The sequence below is a fragment of the Acanthopagrus latus genome, chromosome 18, assembly GCF_904848185.1.
Source record: "Acanthopagrus latus isolate v.2019 chromosome 18, fAcaLat1.1, whole genome shotgun sequence".
Lineage (NCBI taxonomy): Eukaryota > Metazoa > Chordata > Actinopteri > Spariformes > Sparidae > Acanthopagrus > Acanthopagrus latus.
The window spans coordinates 4,507,779-4,534,088 of record NC_051056.1 but is presented as its reverse complement, the minus strand read 5'-3'; the positions used below and the strand labels follow the sequence as shown (position 1 = coordinate 4,534,088).

The 26,310-nt window shown below is 40.0% G+C and overlaps 1 protein-coding gene across 3 annotated transcripts in view; it reads right to left on the bottom strand.

The window, feature by feature from the left end:
- htr4 (5-hydroxytryptamine receptor 4) overlaps positions 1-26,310 on the bottom strand; it is a 177,384-nt gene that overhangs the window by 64,616 nt on the left and 86,458 nt on the right. For all 3 annotated transcript variants that reach the window (XM_037077041.1, XM_037077039.1, XM_037077040.1), the window contains 2 exons: positions 15,983-16,096; positions 6,842-7,042 (listed from right to left, as the gene is read on the bottom strand). In XM_037077041.1, the coding sequence (XP_036932936.1) occupies positions 6,842-7,042; positions 15,983-16,096 (315 nt within the window). The remainder of the gene's footprint in view (positions 1-6,841; positions 7,043-15,982; positions 16,097-26,310) is intronic.

The following is a 26,310-nucleotide window of genomic DNA, read 5'->3' as shown; positions in this document are numbered from 1 at the left end:
AGTCTAACTCTTTAGTGTTTCTTGAGTGCACAGCCAACAAAGAAGAATTTCCACTCAATCAAATAAACTAAACTGCTAAGTGTTATTTCAACAGCATGTACTCAACTGCACCCGACGCTGTCATCTTTGCTTATAGGTTTTTTTCTTGGAGGATCTTTAAATGATTCATATCCCTTTAATCCGTAAAGATAAAAGGTTATGGATGTCAATTGTTGAAATGGAAAAATACAAATATTGCTTTTTCATTAATTCTAAATGTAGAATGTTGAACACAATATTTTACTTATATACATACTCCATAACTTATTTAATATATGACTATTTCTCCCACTTATCAATCTCTGCTATGATTCTTTTTTTTTTTTTTAATCTTTAGCTCAATTTAAACAGAATCATGTAGACAACTTTCTCCAGTGACAATTTCTTGGCGCCACTTCTCCTTCTGACATCATCAGGCACCTAACATGAAGAAGTGGAAGTCATACTTCTGTGCATTCCAGGTTAAAAAAAAATGAAAGCTCAAACTATAATGGTTTTTACTTTACAAGATCATGTAAACAGTAATCCCCCATGGCCAGTTGAGAGTTACAGAGCTAACAGACAGTTTCTGACACAAAACTGTTTGCACCCTTACATGGCTGAGGGGCCCTAATCTCAAATTACCTTGGGGCCTGTTAGCCTCCCTGTGGTCAAGGTGTCCTCACACTCTGTGTTTAACCCCTGTTGTTCCTATTTGGCAACTTTGTCACTCTAATTTGTTCATTTTGCTCTGATTTAGGCCCCAGGGCACAGCTGTCTCTCAAGGCTCTTTCAAAATGATTGGCAGACCTAAAACCCAACCACAGCCTGAGAGGTTCTGCCCTGAGGGGCTCAGTCACAGACCAGATTTTAGCTCCTTTGACAAAAAAGCATGGGTACTGTACATATTTGCTGACACTACACAGTTTGAGATTTTTGGATATATTTTTCCTGCGTTCAACCATTGGCTCATTACTCTCTCATTAACTTCAGTGCTGTATCAATCTCTTGAAACTTGCTAGAGTTGCACAAACTCAACATGGGTGAAATTTCCACTAGGAATTGGGTTGGACATGTCCCTATCATTCACCACTTCCAGTTTAAACCATGTTCTCAGTCATCATATTCGAGAGAATTTAAGCTTTGAGTTGACAGATATATTTTAGCCCATTAGTTTTAATTCCAACAGATGTAAAACTCAAGAATGAACAATCCAGCCAATATCTTCTGCATGTCTATCAGACAAATAACAAAAATCAATATTTCATTTTAGGACTGAACATCAGTCACTTAATAATGCAGTACAAGGCTGCAGTATTTGCAGTACATAAGTAAGATTATCAATCACATACACAGTCAGATTTATTAAAGTCTGCAAATGTCATTTTGAGTGGGGTGAAAAGTTGACCCAAAACTGAGAACAGTCATTATCGCCTCACCCCCATGCTGACTGAATGTCTGGTGAAGTTTTATAGTCCACCAAACAGTTCTGGAGCTTCACAGTGAAACAGTGCTGCCGCATTCTCCTAACCAAATGAACTAAAATCACACTAAACAGCTCATGAAGTGTAATTCAAGTTTCCAGAAGCCCCGAGAACCAACATTGATTTGAAAAGACGTTATTTACACCCTTTTATTAAGGCAAAAAGTTCACTGTAGGTGCAAAGCTTAAAGTGGTAGTGCACAACCCATCAAAACTGGGTGGGAGTACAAACTCAGCCACATGTCAAGGGTGTAAATAACATCTTTTGGTTAATTTCTTAGGATTTAAACTATAATCCTAGCTACTTCAATCATTTAGGAGAATGCTGCAACACTGACTATGAAACATCACCCAACTTTCCATTCATATGAAGGGTTGAGTAGATAATGGCTGAAATATTTAGGTGAGCTTTTCCCCTAAAGGTCCCCTGGACCTTTAATATTCATTGTGATGGATCAAATAACTCAATGGGCTAAAACAGCCAAATCACTGGACCTTTATGGATAAGAAGGTCATTGTAAGTTCAGTGGCCAACAGTGAATGTTGGTGAACATTCCCTGCTTAGAAAAGGTACAAAAATGTTATGCATGAAAGTAAGCTCTCTTTTTTTCCTCTGTATTCTAAATCCATAACGCTGTGTTTGTGTGACGCAGTGATAATGGTTATCTCACCCTGGCAGATGAACTCCTAAACACAAAAAGTAGTTCTGGTTCCAAGTTATGGTAATGAAGGAGGATTTCTGACAAATCCACTGTTAAATCTGTCAGCGCCTGTTTTAATCTGTGGTGCCATTTGTTTCTGTTGTTCAGCACAGTATGAGAGTTTTATGTTTGCTGACTATCTTAAATATCCAGCAGCACATACACACTGTACTGTATAGACACACACACACACATAGAGTGATAGTTATTGGGCTTTCTACCATATGGAACCTAAGACTCTCTCTTACATTTTACATTAACCGAAAGAGTGGCAGTTTCATTAATTCTTGGTATTGTCATGCAGTTTTACATAAGAACCCACTTTCAGTCTGTCTGTATGGTTGTCAATTTTACTCACTTGCAGTCAACCTATTAAGTTGTTTAGGGAGGATGTTTTTGAATCAGCCTTTACCCAAATCAGATGCTGGGAAACTGGGTATGATACCAGGTACTTTTATTATTTTTATTTTTTTACATTATAAGACCATAAATCACAAATTCAAATACTAATACTTGAAAAAAGTATCAACATCAGCAAAATCGTGCTCAATAGAAATCTCAAAATCAACAACAAAAGAAGGAGGCAATTACAGTAAGTGTAGGAGGGCGTTGCAGTCAATGTGATATGATTTACTGGGGACAGGGTGGACTTGGGGGTAATTAAGGGTTATAGCCTCACTACAAATTAGAAATGGAAGTTCCAGGATGCGGAGGCAGCTGTACGTATAGAGAAGCTCCTCCGGCCAGATAATTGAATGAAGAGCCCATTTCCTCCCTCATCCTGCTAAGCCTTGCAACTTTGCTTCGTCTAATTTGGAACATTTTCTCGTGTGTGTGAGGCTCCATGTGTGTCTACATCAAAAAATATCCCTGCATTCCTGCAGTTCCTCCACATGTCTTATTGTGGATACATTATTACTACAAGAAAATCAGAAAGTCACAGCACCTGTATTTTAAAACTACAATTACATTCAGTGTGAATGTTCAGTTGAAACATTTTTCATGAGCTCCAACTAGAAATTCCTAATAAATAAAGTTTCCTCCATTTTTTTTCAGGCGATTACTATTGGAGCCTGTTTTGAAAACTCACTGAGTACAAATCAGCTTGAGAAGTGAAAATAGAACAGGGATAAGACTGTTACTTTTGCACACATCTGATCCGCTTTGAGCATGTGTCAAGTTTAGCTGAAGTTTTATCCAGCTGTCTGCATGATAAGGCTCCCCCTGTCTGGTCACACATCACAGGCTGCCAACCTCACTTGAGCTGACACACAACACCACGACCGTACTGTGAGCAAACTTTCCATCCAAGTCAAAGTTTATTTACTGAGTAGCGAGCTCCTACATTCATTGTAGACTGTTGGTGTAAACCTGCCACTGATCACCTATGTCAGTCGGCATCCTCCTTCCTTTCACAATCTGCGTTTTACTCCAAACTAACAAACCACACACTGAAAAACTTACCCGAGCCCTAAACGTTTTGCTAACTTAAGCGATGGTGACGATAATTATGATTAAGATGCTGATAATGAGTAGTGAGCAACATGACGACAAAGCTAGCAGGCTAACCTGCCGAAAGCTAACCCATTGAAAGTGAGCCAACTAATTAGTTGAGTGATTTCAACTTGTTAAATAATATCTGTCAGAGTGTGAAAGCACACTGTGGCCAATCATGGCATTGCAGCTAAAAATTCCCCTCTGGCCCAAAGAACATTTTCTCCATAGACCACCATCCTCAAACTGTATATGAGATTATTTATCCATTTTTATTATGAACTTTTGAGATAGAGATTTGACATTCATAAAACTTTTCTCAGGCAAAGAAAAGCAATTAAAAAATCTGTGTCATCATTATCTGTGAAGTCTATGGGCAGAGCAGGAGCTTCTTGGCAGGGATACTGATCATTACAGTTTTGTGTTACTGCTTTTTTGGCATCAGCAAAGAAATTCTCATGAACCTGAATAGACGCCACTTTGCTTTCACTATCCAGTGAAAGTCCTCCCCCAGAAAAGCCAAAGCATCTTGATCGCTACCTTGTCCCTTTCCACGTTTGCAGATGGGAGCAGATGTCAGATTCTTTTCCCACAAGTGGCTTCTGACATCTTAGGTCATTCTGACCATGCTGATATATGTTCAAGTGTTCTTTTTTTCCAATGAGCTTAGTTTTAATCTGTTATTTAATGCTTTAAAAAAGGGTTGAAACGTCATAATTTGACAGCTAAGGCAATAAAGTCAAGTGGTTGTATGGGTGGCTCCCCTACCTGATCCCCACTCTGCAGCCTCCAAATGACGTCACAAGATTAAGATGGCAGCACTTGTACTCCTGATATGTTGGCTTAGTTTTTGTGAGAGTGAGAGAAACTAGGAACTATCTTGTTCACTTTGAAATGCTAAAGTTGTGGCCCATCAATGTTTACAGACTTCATGAAGCAATCATACAGGATGAAAACAACTCTCAGTAAGCTTGCTTTGGCTGACCTTGTATCAGCCGAAGTGAAACAATAAAACTTCTCAATAAAAATGATTTACATTCCTATACTATATAAACAGCATGTGTATGACCTTTAGGGAGCCTGAGTGAATAACTTTCAAAGCGCTCCCCCTCACAGTTTGAATTGTCTGTTTTGTTTACGTCTGCTGCTGTGCTGAAATTTGTCGGGTGCTGTAAGTGCCAGAGTTTTTTTTTTTTTTGTTTTGTTTTTTCTGTGTTGAAATGAGGAGCTGGCTACAGAGGCAGAAAAAAATATTTATCCAGACTCACCCTTCACACAATCTGTCCTATCTGTCTGGAAGTCCTCTCCCGAGGTAATTTCAAATCCTTTTAAACGAGAGCCACTGCTTAAATCAGGTGACACTCAGTCTCGGCTGACCCTTATATACACAGTGTGTTTCAGCATTTTCTCAACTTTATGTTTTGGCAGAAAGATGTGAGATTTTGACAGTGTTCTACTAATAAATCTTTTTCAGTTGTTTGCTTACAAAATGTCAGTATTTCTAACTGTCTCCTGACTTGTCAAAAGAAAACCAAAACTATCTACGAGACAGGATAACACCAGGGGGAGGCAGGAAATTACATCTACGTCTTTTTGTGATTTAGGTGAATTGACACTCTAACCCTGCAATTCCACCAGATATGTGTTCGCTGCGTTACATCTCTGTCACATCTCCAGCAGTCCGAAGACCTCTGGAACAAATATGCGGGACTTCTATTTCTGGCGGGTGCAGGAGCATGATGCAGAAATTTCGCTGAATTTAGCACAGAGCAGACAGGAAGTCACGTGCCGAGACAACAACAGAGCTTCTGGTTACTTTTCAAAATAAAACACTCTGTGTTGACGCCAGCACACAAATCTCAAAAAAGAGACAAGCACCAGCTCTTCTACTAATCCTTCAGTTGGGAAGGTCACTTACTGTTATTGTTTTTATAACACAGACCTATAACTGCGGTCGCAAGTGATTATGTGATTATTGCAGGAACTTCTCGGTCTCGCAGGATGCCGGATGGCGGACGGCAGAGCAAAACCGGATCGGAGCTGTAACGCAGCAGACATGTATGTGGTGGAATTTTGCGGTAAGCCTTCCTGTGCTGCAGATCTAACCTGAGATAACTCATAGAAACAACTACACATGAATTCAAACTGATTCACTACATCACCTCCCTTATCCATTACAACAGTGATACCACTGTGTTACTCACAGATGTGTCCTCACACTTGTCCAGTTTAACCCTGCAGATGAACAGTATTTCATGTCGATGTGGTGGTGTGATTCGATCGAGCTAGATCATGACCAGAACATCCTGCAAAATCTACAGTGACTTTTATATTACAGAATACGGTTACTACACTTAACATTTGTTGCATATGCAACAATCAAAAGGTTTTATATATACTGAAAATCTTTGTTAGAGTTAAAAATAACCTTAAATCGTCCAAGCTGCAGGAAGAAAACGATAGCATGTTATGTATCTGAAAACCACAGACACGTTCACATTTGTGTTTTTGGCACCAGCATAAAACTGAAAACTGAACCTAAAGAAAGGTTAAGTTGCAACATTAATTATTGCAATAATAGTATAGCTATAGTAAAAAACTAGTGATCCGGGTAATGTACTTCTCAAAGCTTTACCCTCCATCTTTGGGATTTTTCCTGGGAATTTGTTTTGCTTTGTCTGTGTGAATGAAGAAATGGTTACATGATTCTTGCATTATATTTATGCGTTATTCTCTCAATATGAGAACATTATTACATGTATGTAGCGGGGCTGCTGTGTAACTTACATCAGCATGTCACAATTATGGCCCTGTTGGTTATTGCAGGGTATCTATTGTTGAGTAATCATTATGTAAAACAGGGATGGAGAACACTGTGTAAGAAAGAGAACCTGTAGAGAACCTTCTTTTTTTCTCTTCAATTACAGTTTTGTTGAACACAGGCATGAAACAGGGAGGAAAAATGCATTTACAAACTCACTTGGCCTAATGTCAGCACACTCAGAGATTGTATCCACACACCTGACCGCTACATTATAAAAAATAGCACGTTAAGCATTTATAATGCATCACACATTTTTTGCAGGTTTAGTGTTTCATGACAAATCAAACCAACACACGAATGCAGGGACACCAGAAATCTGACCTGTCCAGGGCGATGCAGCACAGGTGTAGTATGGACGCAGTGGTGAGCAGGACATCCAGCGAGGTCCGGACCAGGCAGAAAGTCTCGCCGTAGATCCAGTGCTGGTGGACCAGCTCGATGGCACCAAACGGCATCACCAACACTGACACCAGCAGGTCGGCGAAAGCCAGAGACACGATGAAGTAGTTGGTCTTGATTTTCCTGATGGAGAACAAATGGCAGGAAAGATTTGATCATTTGGAGAAATAATGACAAACCACAGCACCTTAGTAATATATCTTAATATTCAACCAGTCTTGTGGCAACAGATTGTGTTTGTTCCTTTCCTGTTTTAACATCCCCATGCACGAGCTGGGTTAGTTCTCACAGTTTTGAAGTGGTTTTGAAAAACTTGCAGAGAGCTCTGACCTCAACCACATCCACATCCTTTGGGACTAAATGGAACACTGACTGTGCAGCCAGTGTTAGACCTCACTGATGCTGAGTAAAGAATGGGAGCAATACCTGCAGCCATGTTAGAAAATCTCTTTGTGGAGGCTGCTGAAGCGACATATTGATGCCTATGGTCTCCAAAGCACATACTTAATAGACTTTGGAGCTGCTTAACGGTGCAAAAATCAACCAAAAATCAGAAATTCCACATTTTTCCTACTTTCCTCCTTCTTTGAGCACTACAATCGCAGTGCCATCTAGTTCCATTATAATTGAGAGAAAGCACATCTCTTTGACCGATATCTCCAAAGCTCTGCAACTTATACCAAGGTAATCTAGATGGATAAATGGATAAATAAATAAATGTTTGGATGAACTGTCCCTTTAACTGTGTGTAGAATAGTAGGAGCAGCAGTGTGTGTTGTAGCTGTAAGTTCACTGTTGGCATTATTTGCACTTTTTTTGCATTGTGAAGCCACAAACAAAGGCACATGTATTTATAGAGACCAAAATCCACACAGTAAGGTTTGCATTTCGAGGGTCCTATTTTATGTCATATCACTGTCATTCGTCAGTTTGATTTGATGGTTTTGGAGGTGTAGGTTGTTGAAAAGTGGCCAGATGTGCGTGTTCCTGTGCCTGTAACCCGACTAATACGGGTAGGAAGTCCTGTCCCAGGTGGGTATTTCCAGAGTGGCATGCCATGCAATGGTTCAGAGGACCTGGGAGCTGAATGTCAGCCAAGCCAGGAGGATGATGTAAGTAATAGGATATAGTTGTAAAGTCGCCCAAGCAAACAAAGTCACAGTCCCTGCTACAGCATGGCTTCAGGTCTGGATAGATTTTCGAGGGTGTTTTCAACATATCTAACATATCCTCCATTTTATGCAATGCATGGAAATTCCTTCATTTTTCTGCTATAAATAATTACATATAAAACCACATTTTAGCCATTTTGGAGAGACTCTGCATGAAAAAGTATCCGCATGTACACTAGTTAATATTTTGACACCTGTAATATGTTACACTTGTATGAAGGTTTAAAATTCATATTTTAGTACGTTCAGTGTAAAAAAAAAATACTATAGAAATGTGTCTTCAATGTCCTTTTCATGAAATTAAACAATTTATTCTTATATGATGCTGGTACAATACATGTTAATGCTACAAGTGTCCACTTCAATTTAAGCTGTAAACTATTTCTGTGTGGTTTACATGAGAATTATTAAGCAATAGATATAGGAATTTAAAAACAGGTGTAAATAGAACAAAAACTGTCACCACAGAAAAGGATGAACTTTAAAGTTCACTTGGCAATCGAAGGCACACTGAAGGTGCCTTCAAGCACCAGCCAAGACACAAAATAAATAAAATGGAATTTAAAATCAAATACTGCTTCCATTTCTCACAAAATAAAAGATTTCAGTGGCAGAGGAAAACAATAATGGACGGAAAGAACATTCATCTTCCTGAACATGGAGGAGGGAAGGGGAGGAGGGGATGACAGAAAGATGCTGAGTTGTGAAAGTGAGAAAGTTAAGAAAAGTCACCAAAATGTCAACATTTCTCAGATGGGGTGAAACCAGAAAGATTTAAGTGGATTTATTCTGCACACAGGTAAAATTAAGCATACAAACGAGACTGAAGGACTGAATCCACCCTGATTGTTGTAGCTGACAGCCTGCAGAGTCTTTATCCTCTCCTGGTGATGTTCCTGTACTGCTGAGTGGGTTTTCTTGTGTCCTTTATATTCTCATTGTACTGTTCACAGACAGAGTCATTTTTTTATCTGGTTTGTTTTATCTGTTTATTTAGGACTTTAAAGAACATTTTTGATATTTCTTACAATATTGATGCTCTGAAAAAAGTGCTTCATATCTTTTCAGACTTGGCCAGAATATCAAGTATTACAATATCTCCTGATGCTATTGCAACAATATTTTACTGATGGTTATTAATACTTAATATTGGTAGCATTCATACAATGAGATTTTTGATTAATGGGACTTTATAACTGTATTTACAGATACAGAATTGTGTTTCAGGGCTCCACACACACTTGGAACGATTTACAACATATAGATATGCCTATAGGTCAGTTTAAGACTCAAACTATTCAACATTTGAATGTAACTGTTTTTATCAACATGCTGTCCTGTATGGTTGTCTGCCATTTATCTTATATGCGCCTCAGTTTTATTTGTGCTTTGTAATGTTCGTCTGCTTGCAGTTTCTTATTAGTTTTCAAGCACCTTTTTTCAATTTTATTGGTATTCTGTTATTTTGCTTATTAGTTTTTGACTGACAAATACATCACTCACTGCTGATTAGTTAGGAACAGAAATGTTATGCCTGAAGATGATGAACACATGATTAGGTGAAAGGAAAAAAGAAATTTAGACTGATTATGGAAAATTCCTTCACCATGTTTAAATATAAAAATCCTTCTACAATGATTTACTGCTTTATTTTTGGTCGAATGCATCTGGTTCATGTTAATCAAGCTGCTAGAGCCTCCTTTATTTTCTGTCATGCATTACAATGTGGAAAAAAAAAACAGTGTACATCAATACTGCTTTCAAAAATCAATTTTACAATACAAGCTGACATTTGAAGCTGATATCTCATGTTGTTTTTCCAGCATGAGGTTACTGACAAAACAAGGTTGGATCTGATATATGGATACATTATGCAACAGGGACACACACGTGCTCAAATACTCCTTCTCACCCTCACTATCTTTGTATCGCTCCCTCACACACACTCACAGAAGGATTACTACTGTGCAGCGACTGCCAACACAGAATGGCAGGATATAACTTTACCAGCAGGCCGTTAAGTTAGGGGCTTGACGAGGGGAACATATTTGTAACCGTTCTGGTAACTCCAATAGAGAAACTAATTCATAGCATTTAAATCAATCTAATTCTTATTCTCAGTATAGAGAGAGGTTGTAGGCCAACCCAGAAGCTAGCATTGCCCTGGTTCCCTTGTCAATAAGCCTATGGGATTCTTCAATTTGATTTTGGATTATTGCAGAAAATAAGCTTAGTGGTTTTTGATACTTACACAATTTGTTAAAAATGTTTTCTGACACCACTTTTAAGATTTCTGATGCATATATGCAATGACTGGTAGTAAAAAGCAAACTTTAGGCTATAAATGAATTACATCCCAGATGCATGACTTCAAAGTCACCACCACTAATCTACTGACGACACTATATCATACACACTTTAAAGAAGATATACAGTATTTTAGAATAGGTTTACATACTTTAAAGGTGGTATGGTTAATTGTCAGTTTTTGATGATTTGGGAAACCCAGAGCATCATTATTTGATGAACTGGGAAGGCAACACACATCACATCAGTTTTCTCATACAGCAGCAGCAGTACCTCCCAAATACTCAGTCTGCTCTGATTGGTCAGCTCACACAAGCCTGAGCCAGCATTGCTCACACAGTATGATGTCAAGAAGTAGTACTACAGATGAGGTGTTTCAGGCACTGCAGGAGCAGCTCCTATTAGCACAGACTTTGGGCTTTTAGGCTTTCAAGACTTTTTACATTCACGCAAACGTATTAAACAATGAGAAAGCATGATGTGTCTACTTTAATACAAATTTATCAATCCATAAATTCCAAAGTTAGACTTTTCTAATTGTCAAGAAAACAATAGACGAGATGTCCTTTAATGTTTCCACAGCTTCTTTAGTCTCGTTTCACCTAAACCCTCTTATTTTAAAGACAGTTAAATGCTTTATATTTTTGTGTATGGGACTTTTATGTCAAAGAATAAAACGTGAAAATCGTTTAAACTTGTGTTAGCAATAGATCTTATTTCTGCCATCTAACCGAAAACCCACTGACTTCGAGATGAGGGAGACAATGGTGGTAAAATACGAACTTCTATTCACGTTTTAGGACTCAGTACTTTAGCACTTTAATTTATTGTGCCCAAAAGCCTGGTATGGTAGTCAAACAGTGATTGGAAGTATGGCAACAGCCCATCAGTCAGTCATGCTGTTAGATTAGAAGGACGCTATGAGAGGTAAGCAGTCACATGGAGATTAGCAATATCTCCTTTTCCTTATCAGAGTGATACACCTTTGTGTTCCCAGAGGGACCACAACAGCCAACCAGCTAATCACTGAAGGAATCTGTCGGTCAGCTGGCCTGTTCTCAGCGCTCTCGGTTCGGCAGCGTGGATGCTCTGTGGTCTATAAATAGCTGCAGTAAGAGCTGACGGCTGTGAGGGCTTTCCATCTGCCTGTCCCTAACCCAAACAACCCCATAAACCAGGCTGTTAGTCCTGGAAACAACCAGCTGTCTGCTGCATGTGGGGCATAAGTAAACCATGTTGGACAGGAGCACACACATGTTCACTTACTCGCATCGGACACACACACAAGCCCACGCAAGTACTTTATACATACACACACACACACACACACACACACACACACACACACACACACACACACACTGTTGATGAATGACACACATTAATTTAAACACACATGCACTATCCTGTACACTGAAACACACTTGACACTAAAATGTAATGATTCACATTATGTTTTGTCCCCATAAGGGAGGTAGATCCTCACAATATCACACACACATGCACACACACACACACACACACACACACACACACACACACACACACACGCACGCACGCACGCACGCACGCACACACGCACGCACACACACACACACACACACACACACACACACGCACGCACGCACGCACGCACACACACACACACACACACACACACACACACACACACACACACACACACACACAGACACACACACAGCAGTGTTGGCTGTAATTCAGAGCAGTTAAGAAATCATTAGCATACCCAGAGGGGAAGTGTCATGTTTAGTTAAGATGACATATTGTGTTTATCTTAAAGGTCTCAGAATAACACAACTTTATTAAAAGGGAGCATGTTACTGTAAGGCTTGTGTCACTTACAGATGAACATGGTGTCTACTGTACAATATGGAGAGTGGAGGAGCAGATGTGAGGGCATTTAACACGAAAATACACAAAGAGGAGAAGAGCGATAAAAATCCCTCATTACAAATCATGGAGGTAGCATGGTTTACAGAAAGACAAGTTAATTAATCAGATTATAACTAAGGCAAAGGTGCACCTGCAGTAGGTGTAGTAATGTTAAAATGTTGTTGTGTTCCAGAACTTGGAATTTAGTTTGACAGTCTTGTACAGGCAAACCACTCCGTCATTAGATGGTTTGTTTTGCTGGCTGGGTCTCCTCCAGCTGGGGAATTTCAAGGCTAAAAACATGTAAATAAAATGACCCCAGGAGAAATAACATCAAGACAACTGCTCTGCCAAAAAACAGCATTTAGCTTGTATTTTTGTTTTTGTAAACCGTTGCCTGAAGCTGTGAATACCATCTGCCAGGACACTATAAGACTCAATTACAGCAGCATTTAGAAATGCTAATGACTATTTAAATTCCCTTCAAGCCATTATGTTAATATTAATTTGTGTAATTACTGCATTTATCAAATAACTAAGATGGATTTGTGTTTTCTATTTCATGGAGAAATAAGATAATGCATCAGTGTTACATGGTTGAATCCAAGGAAGGAAAAGTGCCATCCAAAAGGCTGTACAATGTAAATTCAAGCACCATAGTTAAATGTATTGCACCTTATTACAATAAAAATATCTTAAGTTAGCTTTTAAAAGAACACATATGAGAATCAAAATGACAACATGCACATTTCTTTAATAACTACGGTCCTGACGTAATGAGGGACCAAAGAATCTGCACGAGCACAGATTTCCCACCGCAGTTGCTTCAAGATCTGCCCAATGTCTGGTATAAACAGCATGCAGACTGTGTGGCAGTATGTGTCTGCGTGTGTGGGTTGTGTGTGTGTGTGTGTGTGTGTGTGTGTGTGTGTGTGGGGGGGGGGGGGGTGTTCTAGTTTACACACTTGACTTGACATATTGAGAGAAACAAGAGGTGGTCGGTAGCAGTGGTTGTGTGGTGGTTATTGAGTAGTTTAGCACCCTCTGAATCACCCACTGCTGATGTCAACACCTTGAGCTTGTGTATGTGTGTGTGCATGTGTGTGTGTGTGTGTGTGTGTGTGTGTGTGTGTGTGTGTGTGTGTGTGTGTGTGTGTGTGTGTGCGCGCGTGTGTGCGCATGTGTGCCTACCTACCCAAACACTTTTACTTTCCTCTCTTACAGGCTGCACAGAATTTATCCATCTGGCTCTTTGCATGTTAACATATTGTCATTACATTTGTATGCATAATAATATAACATACTACATTAATAAAAACGGATTTCAATAATATTGCCTGTTTTTATTCTGTTAGATGGATGCTGTTGTGATATTTAGCCTGTCAGGACTCTAGCATAACATGCTAAATTGTAGCATGTTTTGCTATATCACTAATACATAGAGTCAATTACCATGTTTCCTTGTGACAGTTACATTCATTATAATGTTGTTTTCGTTTGAAGAGGCACTCAACCTGTAATGCTACCGACCAAATCAGATGCTCGAGTTCACCAAAAACTAGCGTTAGCAGTTAGCCTGCATTGCGTGAGATGTAGCTGTTTGGTAGATTTGGTTAATCATTAGCTAGCAACACAGTATGGTACATAAAATCAAAACAAGCAGAAACATCAGGTCGGACTAAAATGTTCAGCAACATGTCGTCAAACCTTACAGTTACCTTTACAGCTCAGTAATCAACAAATTTATAAGGCAGTGGCCAGTTAACAATGGAAGAAAGTGTTGTTGGAAACAGTGATTTTGTTTCTACGTACAGAGACGGCAAACTTCGTGTTAGATTCAGCCATGGATCTGAGGCAAATAAGCCTCACAACTTTGCTGGCTGGGCTGCTTTCACAACATCCGAGTCCCGACTGTAGAGATGCTCTTTGTCTCTGCTTGAGGCTCACAGCTTGAGGGGACATTAGCATCTCTGACTGAACTGCTGGCATTTAAATGTTACTATGTGTAATTGAGGCACCAGGCAGTGACATGAAACACCAATGTGTTAAAATCAAAAAGATGATATCTGATGTTATAATAAGTAATACGATATCTGAGTTATAATGCTGATGCTACTGGAATGATAAATCATTGGAGTTGCCCAATGTTTTGTTTTTGTTCATGTTGGCACTTCCAAACTTTGGAAATTGCCAAAAGTAAGCACTAATAAGACAAATTATGTAAATTTAGAAATACTGACTGACATTCTTTAGATTGACTGACCTCCAAACTGACCGACAGGCTGTTTATTGACTGTATTACCAACACTGAAAAGTTGTTGGTTTTTAATAGTGTCCTCAGAGTTATTCTTTTTTTGTCACAAAAACACTCCCACAGTTTGTCTGAATGTATGTGTGTGTTAATATTTGCATGGGAGTGAATAAAGACAGCGGATAAGTGAGTGTGTGTTTGTTTGTGTGTGTGTGTGTGCATGTGTGCTTGTGTATTCCCCCAGTGACAATGAAGCAGATAGAAACAAATATGTTGTGTCATGCTTCCCTCCTCAGAGAGGTGAGGCTTCACAGCGGTGACTTTGTCACTCATCACTTAAACACACATACAGTAAATACAAACGCAGGCACACCACACACACTGCTTGAATGCAATTATACACAGAAGTGAAACCTCAATTGCTTTCACTCCCACACACACAGACACACACACTCACAACTGACACACACTTGCCTACTTTTCCTTTTTCGGGTGTGTGCTCATGCCACTTCACACACACACACACACACACACACACACACACACACACACACACACACACGCAAATACACTCACATCATGACTACATCCTGGGGACGAGGGTCACCCTGAGCTCTCAGGTGTCACAAGATAGAAAGAGACAAAGAGAAAGAGAGAGTCCCACGATCAGAGAGACAGTAAGCGAAGGAGAAAGAAGAGAGGGAGGGATGACACAAGGGAAGAAGAAATAGAAGGTGGAGAGGACAGGCGCAGAGGAGGAGAAGAAGAATGAATTATTGTGGCGACAGCTGCTCCCACATGACCAGACGTCCTCAGGATGACCTGCCAGCCTGTGTCGCCTGCACTGTTATCAGCGCACAGAAGAAACACACTTTCTTTGTACAGTGTATGTATGTTTTATGCAGTCACATACTCTGCACAAATATTTTTATTTCATGTCATATTTGCAGGATATTCTGCTGCGGTTCCGTCTTCAGTGTTTGGGGAATCCACTTTTGAGAATCCAGTTTTAGAAGCAGTTAATGTGTTACTTAACTGTGGCTTCCTCACTCTACTTCTCTTACGCTCTTTCCTTCTTTACACACATCCTTTCTATCCTTGTCTCACTTAAACACTCACACAGGACACACACACTTGTACTCTGTTATTCGTGAGCACCCTTGTTGACATGATGCATTCTCTAGCAGTTTACCCAAAATGTCCCCACTTCCTCACTTTGTTCCAGGCTGAACTATGTTCTCTTAATGTCACTTAAACATACACATTTAATTTATGAATTTGTTTCTTTGTTGGCATGCAGCTGACGAACCTAAACCTCTGTTGCCCCTGTATCTCAAAGAAAGTTACTGAGTGTGGATTCCCTGAATGTTCAGTTAACGCCTGTGCTACAGGGAAAAAAAGCAATGCATGTTAGAAAAAGAAAAGAAAGTTCTGTCCCACCTGAGTTGTCTGTCCTTGCAGACGGCCACCATGACCAGCATGTTTCCCAGGATGGTCATCAGCATGACCAGAGACAGGAAGCAGATCAGGGCCATCCGCTTTGGCATGCTGTCGCTACAGAAACGGCAAAAAGACACAACAACAAAAACACATCAGTTCAGACCTGCAGAGTCAAACTACAGTCTGTATCGTTAACAGATGGATGCAGAGTGATGGAGAAAAAAAAAAAGTGGAGAAGAGATTTTTATATTAATATAAATCATTCTTTTTATGACCTGACACCATGAAGTGCAGCTGCAACTCAGCAAAAGAAAGTAATCTCCTCACAGTAAATGCTTGTCTTAGTTTTTCCAAATTAAGTTCAGGTTTGGGCACAACGAGAGTGAGAGTTCTATCCACCGAAAGCTGGATTTATGTGTAATTAAGTTCCTGTTGCTCATGAATTTTTCTCAAGTAGAAAATTTGATATAGAACGACACTAAAAGTCGCTGACAGTGAATATTCTGTATGTGATATGGCGGAAAGTCCTTTATTTGATATTCTATACCACAGTTAAATCATGCAAACAAGTTCAGAAGTGAAGTGATGTCTTTGGTTTTCTGAATGTTGCAGTCGTTCAGGCACTACTGAGTTATCTATATCTCCTAGGTGGCCTACTTGATCACAACTATCAGCCAAACAGCACAACACCTTTCAAAATCAGCAACATGAACATAAGGGAGAGATGCTCAATAACTGTGATTTGAGGAACAGGCTTAATGTCTGTCTCTCTGCTCTTACTGCTGCTTTAAATGGTTGTGATTCCATCTACTTAACAATTACATGAACAGCTTATCGTCCATCAGAAAGTAAAAAGGTTAGAGTAAAAGACATATGCTTACAACATCACAGCTACTCTGCACCTTTCATCTCAGGTTATACATCATGCTTACACTATACACATTATTAAATGTATACACATTGTATTACACATTTAGTAATATTTACAGTGTGTACATCGCCTGTGTAACTCCAGCTTGTGTCCTGCACATTTTCCCTGTGCAATTATCTGTCATGGTCATATTTGTATAAGCAGGCTTGGGGAGTAATGGAGTACGCAGGATTATCAGGATACCAAAAAAAATTACTGTATTCTAATAAAGTGACAGGAAAATAGATTACATATACACATATTTAAAACAAGGGGAATTACTAAGAGGATTAAGGTTTAAATAATGATATATTAGTCTTAAACACACATTTGTTATCAAGATAAAATAAAAGTCATATCATCATCTTATTTATGTTTTTCTCTCGTACAATTTGCATATGTTTGGTAATGAAAGTTATATACGGTAATGATCATTTTTCATTTTATGTATTGAATTTTCAGGGGGGTTTTTGTTTTGTTTTGTTGTTTTCATCACTCATTTAACCCTTAGGGTGCTGTAACAGGAGAACTTGTTGGATTAGCGACGGCGGTCTGGAACCATGCTACTTCAAACCACACCACCCCAGCTCTACACACCACCTATCCTCTCAACTGTCTCTAAAGTCCACATGGAATATAAGACAACGTGTTATTTGCTTCCATATACTTACATGTTCCCTTTGAAAACAGACTGGTAGGAAGGGACTTGTTTTGCTGCCAATAAAGTACAATGAGAATTGCACCCCTGTCATGCAGCTAAATGTAAAAGGTAGTAGTAGCATATGTCTTCAGTAGTAGAAGTACAAAACAAAAAGAAAAAAAACACTAAATAGGTGCTCAATGTGACTGAGGATGTGTGACTCAGCCTCAAGAACACTGAGGTTTGGTTGGTTGGTTGGGGAGTGACAGTATATTCTTCCTCCCTAATCCCTGCTGTGCTGGTGGTGTGGTCAGTGCCCTGAAGATGACAGGAAACAGATTTCTGATGCCTGCTAGTTCTTCAACCTTTTCTCATCACTTTTAACATGATATTAGAAGGATATTCAATTTGATGTTTCCACAACTCACATGTTTGGCATTTTGACAAAACTTGTCAAAAGCATCCTGACCTTTTCGAATATGCAAAAAGGTAATTAACTTTTTTTTGTCTGATTTAGGCTGAATAAAGTTTAAAAAGAACCAGATGCAGAGTGCTTATTCTCTATCCACCATGGCGAATGTTATATATCTTATGGCATAAAACTGCAGATGTTGCACTTTTTCTCTTATATATATATATATACATATAACCTTGGCACAGCTTCAGCAAAATGTCTCAAGGTATGGATAGGGTTATGAATCAAAGCCCTGGGAGAGACTTCTGTGGTTTAAGAGCTCTCTGAAAATGACTTGTTTCATCTCAGACTTGTTTGACATTGGTAATGTATTACAGTAATCCTCCTGTGCTTTGTGGTCTCTCAACCTGAAGGCTTTGACAGGGTGGGAGCAGCAGGAGGAGTGAGAACAGTTCCATCACACAAGCACAATTTAAATCTTTGGCCTGCAAGTCTACAGGAAATCACAACTTTGGGGGAATTTATGTGTGGCTGTTATGTTCTGTAATAAGTTAAAACATGCCTCTTACGGTGTGATTCACAGCTGGAGTCTGTACGCCCTCCCTATCTGCCAAATTATTTTACACTCACCATCTGAGGTTCAAAGGCAAGTGATAGTGTGCAAATGAGGCTTGTCTTTGATCAGTGGAGCCAAAACACTAATCAGATCAAATGGGAACGCTGACAGGATCTTAACAGAAGCATCATTACCACAAAAAAAGTTAGAACGGCCTCAGTAGTATCACATTCATCTTCTTTCATCTCGAATTTGTCAGCTACACTGTCTGACCTCTCCTCCTAAATGAGACATAATAGTCATGGCAACTACCCTTTAACACAGCTGCAGGTATGACAGGCGGAATACAAATGTCCTCTGTCAGGCAAGAGCTTTATCCAGTTTTGGATTTGATAATGCAGGCAGACACAAGAGCAGTGCTTCCTCTCTAAGCTCTCCAAACACACACTTACTGACCATGAGTCGCCTGTCAGCGTCAGATTCTAAAGCTTCTGGCATCTGCGCCCTAATTCTCAAGGAACAATTAAGCTCATCATCCAGCTGTCCAGTGCAGAAGGTTTCTCTTTTATGATTTATAAGCTCCAAGCTTCCAAGTGTTCTCTTGCCCTCAGACAAGCGTTACAAGGGGTATTGGTTGAAATCTCCCCTTATGAAATGGGACAACCCTTCAAGATGGCGTTCATGTAAACAGAAGCAACATGGACATTTCCAATACATCCCCTCAGCCCTGGTGATTTCCTCTGTAGCAGTCCTGGTACCATCACAATGTCATTTGACATTCATCTGACGGAGACAGAAAAACATGGACATGCAATTTGTTCACAACTTCGCGCTATCAAGCAAGTTTTAAAATGAAACAAATATTGCTTCACTTCTCCCTGGCCACTAGCTGTGCTTTATAGGCTAACATTAGCAACCCCTGTTCTGCCCCTGCCAGTCAGCACCTATGTTAGAGTGGTGGTGTAAAGTGTTAAGTGTGTAGCCGTGACGCTTCATCCTCTATCCCAAAAAGAATCAGGGCACTGTTCCCCTTAGTGCGAATGTGCAAAAGGTTTAACTGTGTACAGACCTGTAATCTTCCATCTACAACCATGCTCATCCAATCTTCTGTATTGAAATAGTGACTGGCAAAAAATGTTAAAGTCAAGTTTAGACATCACCTTGTATTACCCAGCTGTGCCGATAAAACAGTCCAAACGCCTGCTGTCAGGGAGGGCAAGATGCTTTTATTGTGCGATTGGAAAACATCCAACACTTTCAGGCAGGACTGCACTCACATGTTAACAGGAGAACTGACTGTGTGAAGAGTGAAAATGGGAGCTTGAGAGAGAAGTTCAACCCCAACATACTTTCTGACCTCCACACACCTGACTAGTTCCACATGTAGAGGGAATGGTTGTCATATTTTTGGTTTGGGAGAGTTACATAAATGATGCCAGTTCCAACAGAAGATGTTGACAAGATGTGACTGGAGGGGTTTCAAATGGTGCTTGACGATCCAAGAAGTGCTTTGTTTGAATCACAACATAAGAAGTCTTTAGCATCCGTGCCAGTGCTTACAGCTCCAGTATCATGTAGAAATCAGATATTGACAAGTGCCATCACAGGCTTTCTGGATGTAGTCCGAGCCTCGAGCGGGGAGGGTCAGTTTGTGAAACTGCTGTCCTGACACTGGGGACTTCATTCCACTACTGTAAGGCCAGAGTAGAAGACGAGCCTCGACTAAGACGAAGATTATCAAATCACTGCAATCAAAATGTATTTGTGCAGCAAAGTATCACATAAATGTGCAAGGGCCTTGCATTCATCAACCCCAACTCTCTACAGAGTACATAAATGCCACCTTAAATGCTGTGTTCTGACTGTTGAGAAACTCACTGACAGATGAGATGTTAAGAGCACTGGTGGCAGCTAGTATGTTCTGTAAATCTCTTTTCGATTGCCTTCTTTCTACACCGCATTGTGGGCTCTAAAGTGAGTTTCCAGATGTGTGAAAGACTCTTGCATACTACTCTTACATCCTTTGAGATATATATATATATATATATATATATATATATATATATATATATATATATATATATATATATATATATATATATATATATATATATATATATATATATATATATATATGTATATATTTCTGTGAGCACATTGAAGACAGGGAGAGGGTGAGGAAGAGAAATGTAGAGTGAGAGGTAAAAGGAACAAACTGAGCAAAACAGAAAATGTATAACTTTGTTGACATCCGATACACATGAACTCCGACCTGGACTTGCGGTGGGCAATCAGCAAGCGACAGCCTCAATTAGACGATCAGAGACAGATGAGGGGCGACTGGGGAAAAACCTTGTCCAGACGAGAAGCTTTAAAGCTCCAATCTGTCACCGGACAGCTGGTTTCCTTTGCTGCCCCATGAAGACAGAATGAACGTATTCATTCTTGACTTGATTCTAACAAAATCTGAGGGCAAGAACTTTTCAAAATAAATATGATAATGTTCTGAAAGATATCGCCTCAAAAAGATCTCAATCACCTACACTGCCTTAGAGCTGCATCGCTGCTTTCGTAGCTGTTCTGGAGCATGGCTTTAGCTTCTCGAGTGGAACTATATCAGGTGGCTGCTGCACTGAACGAGCTGCTGAAGTGGCGCTGATTGGACCTAAAGAGCAGCCTCTTTCTTGCAGCCCTGATGAATGAAAAACAGGAGCCACTCGGTGGTCCACACAGAAGCAGGCTGAGAGCTTGTTGTGTGGGGTTGCATGAGAAATCAAAAGTCCGTCAGCACACTTGAGTGATTCCGCGAGGTGAGCTGATTGCACAGAGGCCTCTACAAACTTGCAGAGGCCATGGTGAAAAATGACTGCTATTGCATCAAAGTTCACAGCTGTGAAATACAACTTTTACAGTGTTGGTGGCTCCACCTCAGAGCTGGACTCTGGAACTGACAGAATTAAAAAAAATACACATTTAAAAAAATGCTGTAAGCTTAAGTGAACACGACTGATCTGGAGTATTTTTTTTCTCCTATTTATAATTGATTAATTCATAATTTCGAGTTAAAAAGAATGATATTTGCATCCTTTGATGCTGCAATCTTTCCATCTGTTCCCATTTACTTGTTTACTTCCCTATCAAATGTCATTAGTAAGAAATTGCAGTGTCCAAGCTCAGTATAAACAGACAACATGACCATGAAAGAAAGAGTACTTTAAGCACCACTGCAAGCATACAAGACAGAAGAAAGTTATCATACGAAGGGGAAAATAGGAAGATTGCTAAACTGTTCAAGCAGGAGAGAGCACAGAAGACGACATCCAGTGCTGATGATTTAAGTGCTTCCCCTCTCCTGACAGTCCTAGAAAGCTCTTGTTCATCTCAGGACACAAGAGCATCAGGGAATGTATTATTCCTGCATGAGAGTTCATTCGGGAAAGAGCTGTCTGATAAGAGGGAAGAGTTTAAAAGAGGCCAAAGAGGTATGAATCCAGCTCTGTTGCCGTATACATCTGACTTGACTAAAATAACTTCTCTTACTTTGGGAAAAATAACCAAACAAACAAACAAAAATGTCCTGAATACTTTAAACATATCATCAGTTATTAAATACTGGATAACAGCTTTCAGCTACATAATTCTTACTAAATCAAATTTCCGTAAATGAGGACTCGCAAACCCCAAACGAGAAGATTTCACACCCATCCCATCCTGTCTGTTCGCCATCAATCACGCCTGTTTCCTCTGTTCCTGCTCATCCAAACATGTCACCATCAGATACATCCACCAGTCCCTGGGTGTGGGTAAACATCTTATCAACACTGAAAGCTTCCAATTTCACATTGTCTATTACAGTATAAAAAACAAAAAAACAACAAAAAAAAAACATTCTGGCTGGTGGTGGAGGCCTTATTAGGAATCCCTAATTGCTAACAATAGCTGTCTGGACACTAGCGTTCCCTCTCAGCAGGCAAAGACAAGCATGCTATTATGCAGACCAGCACCAGAGGCAATGGGTGCCATCCAAACTGGTATCAAACGCTGCTGCTCCGCATTATAGACAGGGAAAAATGTGTTGGAACAGAGGGTCAGGTCACGACAGAATCTCCTGCTGGCTGTAACCACAAGAGAGCAAAAGAGGAGGCAGAAAAATTAGAATAATTAAGCTTGAAAGCTCGGGAGTAAAATAAATTATGAAAGCAGGTGGCTCACTCAGCTGGAAAATTGTGACAAAGGACAATAAATTAATGCATTACAGTGAGCGGCCTTGTTGATGACATTTTTTTTTTGTTTGTTTTGTGGGAAGAAGCAGAAAATAGCATTCTCCCACGTGCATGCTGAGCAGCTAATATATCACTTTTGTTAACTCTTTCTTTCTGGTTCTTTTTGTATTGACGGCTCAGTATTATATGGCAGTTGTAACAAGTGAGAGAGCTGAAGAAAAAAGAGACTCCTGAACTTCAGCAAGTTAAGTTTGATCACATCTGTATCCATCTAAAACCTCAAATGGGCGTAAAAATAAACCATCAGAGGACTCCAGCATGGAAACCGTTCAACCTAACACCTGCTTGTAATCTACTAAAAACTCCTTCCAGCTCCAGGATCAATAAATGAAACGTCATTTTTAGCCTCTTCACGTCAAAACTTGAATTACACACCTTTGTAGATGTATACAATTGCCAATCATGTTTTGACGTGGTGTTTTAGTCACAGTGAAGGTGCCCACTGCTAAAGTGTTGGTCTGTGATTTACGTGTTTCCAATCCCAGAAGATTATTTTCTTTGCTGTGACGAGGCCTCTTTTAGAAAATGACTGCGTCTGCTGCTGCAACTGAGACTGGCCTCTGAACGACAGGTTTCTGTTTCTGCGCCTGAGGTCTGAGGGGTCAAACTGGATTTTTGTTCCAATTAGGCTCTATTATCTTTACCTCACCTCAGACTTTACAACATAATATGGTGCAAGATGAAGCAGCGAGAAGGCTGGAAACACAATCTGGTTTGAAAGTGGTGGCAGTCAAAGAGCCCAAGAGAGCATTTAAGAGTTTGCAACACTTCCAGCGACTTAAACCTGGTTGCTGCTTTTATAGCTCGTAGTGTGATGGACATTGTGAGCGACAGCTGGTGTGGTGTCAAAGAAAAGAGCTGGCTTCATTGCATTTTCTTTTTTTTTTATTTGCTTGAACTTCTGAATAATTTTTAATTTGGCAGAATGTCTGTTTTTAATGAGGACGCTGAACTCACTAAGTTAACAAATGAAAACAGAAAAGTGGGAAAACCAAAGTGAAGTGAAGAAACAAAGTCAGGCAGCAACATAAGCTGTGAACAAACCCTGTGTTTGTCAAAGATATTTGGAAGAGGAAATGAAGGTGGATATAAAAAAAAAAAAAGGTTTTGAAGCTGTCCATCTATCTGTTACTTCTTATACAGCATTTTCAAATTGAGCTGACCAACCAAATCAGAGAGAGGTTAACCAGTTGGTGGTCTTAAGCTTCAAACTACGTTGCTCTTCCACCGCTCTAGTGTCAGTGTTGTACGAGCGTGAACGGCTCTGCGCTCAAGTCATACATACATGTACTCATATCATACATATGTGAAATCTGGTAAGACTTTGATGAGTAAAGCTTGCTGACAAACAATTCACGCATTCTGTCATAGCATCTGAAATTTGGAATGTCATTAACCCAATCAAACAGTCATGGATTGGTAAGGTTTCAGAAAAAGTGAAAAAATAAAACAGGGTTAAAGCAAACAAAGAGTGCTGATATGCTAAATCTGAAGCAGATGTAATAATCTGACATGAGCTGACATTTACCAGGAAGCATTAACAGGAAATTCTGGGTTGTGATGAAGCAAAGCGTTCATGCAGTTGTTTACCCAGCTAATTGAAGCCTATTAAAGCTTGCTCTGTGCACCCATTGTTAGGATTGTAAATGTCAAGTTGTGTACCTCCATCACCTTCCCCATAGCTCCCAGTCTCACAGTTTTAAACCTCACAACATGGCTCAAGGTGCCTTAGATTTGTTTCCAGCCATTTTGAAAACTTTCCAGACATCAATGCAAATTGCAAACAGCGTTGAGGCTGTTTGTGAAAATGCAAAGCTATAATTGGAGCAAACGCTGCAGATAAGAGAACAATACTCCCCAAACAAAAAAATATAAAGGCGAGAATTAGACAAAAGTTGTCTGAGATCTCTTAAAAAGAGGTAAACACCACCTGCACGAGATGAACAAAAGGAAGGCAATCATCATCAACAGCACACAATCGCATCATTCAGTCACACACGCGGTTTCACGCGTCCTCTTCAAACTCACACAAACACGCACACATGCAGATTAATTTGTGTATCAATCAAAACCCATTCACTCGTTCTATTTAGTGTTTTTTTTTTTTCTTGATGACAACATCACCTCTTCTTCAGTGAGTACACTAGCTCTGCCTCCACCTCTCTCTCACACACACACACAAACACGCGCATCAACCACAGTGTTTCTACCACTCGAACTCATACAAATGTCCCCCAATACGCTCATCAGCATTTCAATGCCTCATTTTCCAGACATTTCCAGGCTCGATTTTATGAAAAATTCATATCTTCTCATTTTAAATCACAAACTAGAGCCGCGACAGAGAAGGGCGTCCTGGAGAGATTCATCCCATTTACCAATCTAAATTCATTGAGTCAGTTGAGGCCACTTTTCACATTCACATGCAGCGGTCAATCAAAATTCTGATGTGAAATGCAAACTGTCTCTCAAACAGCACCAACAATTGGAAGAGTTGGAGTTGCAGTTTTCAAATGTTTCCTCTCAGGACTTATGGTATGAAACTTAAATTTTGCTGCTGTTCACTGCCGGCTTAACAAATTTGACATGACTCATTTTGTTGTATGCAGGAAGAATTCTCTGAGTCAGGAAGCTGTCAGAGCTCATACATCAAAGTAGCGTTTCAGGTGATTGGACAACATTTGACCAACTGACAGATGACTGACAGCAGCTCTCCTTTGCCGACACATCAACATCACCTCCTCGCTGTGATGAACGTGCTACTAGGGGAGCAGCCCCTGAGTTCTGATTCATGTTTTGAAACCAGGCAGGCATATCAGCTGTAGAGAGACGCATCAGAGCGTTTCCTCTGTCTAATTTAAGGTGGTGAATCATGTTGAACTTTAGTAAATGTTCATAAAGTTTGGGAATATGAAGTGACATGTGAAGTGGCTGCTCAGGATGAAATACAGCACAGCTCACTGATTGGTCTGGCTCAGTTGCTGCCAGATATGAAATTTTCCTCATATATGCTGCCAAAGACAGTTACAGTAACCATGTTACTTTTTGTTGTACTTTCGTAATGTCAGACATTTGTGGGACATTTCTCTTTATTTAGTTGCGTGAGGGACCTGTGTTGTTGTCAGACTGTCAGGCCGACACGCCTATGCTACGTACTGCCGGCTCATCCATTCACACTGGTTCAGTTCGTCTCAGATTCCACTCCAGAGACGTACCAGCGCCGGAGCGAAATTTCACCCATCACCACCTCTGAGACTTTCACACAGAGGAGGGTGCGCAACATTGGTGTAGGCTCCCCGCATCCAAATGGCAGTGTGAATGGGGCTGGAGACGTAGTGCGATGTCACAAAGTCACGGAATTAAAGGCGGGGCTGCTGATGACGCATTCATGGGGCAGTGTTTTCTGTTGGAGAGAAGAACTTCTGTTGACACACACTGAAGGAAAGGAAAAAAACTAAAAGCATCATCAGTCTCATTAAAAATCGAGTGTCAATTAACATTCATAAAAGGTAACTGTAGCTGTA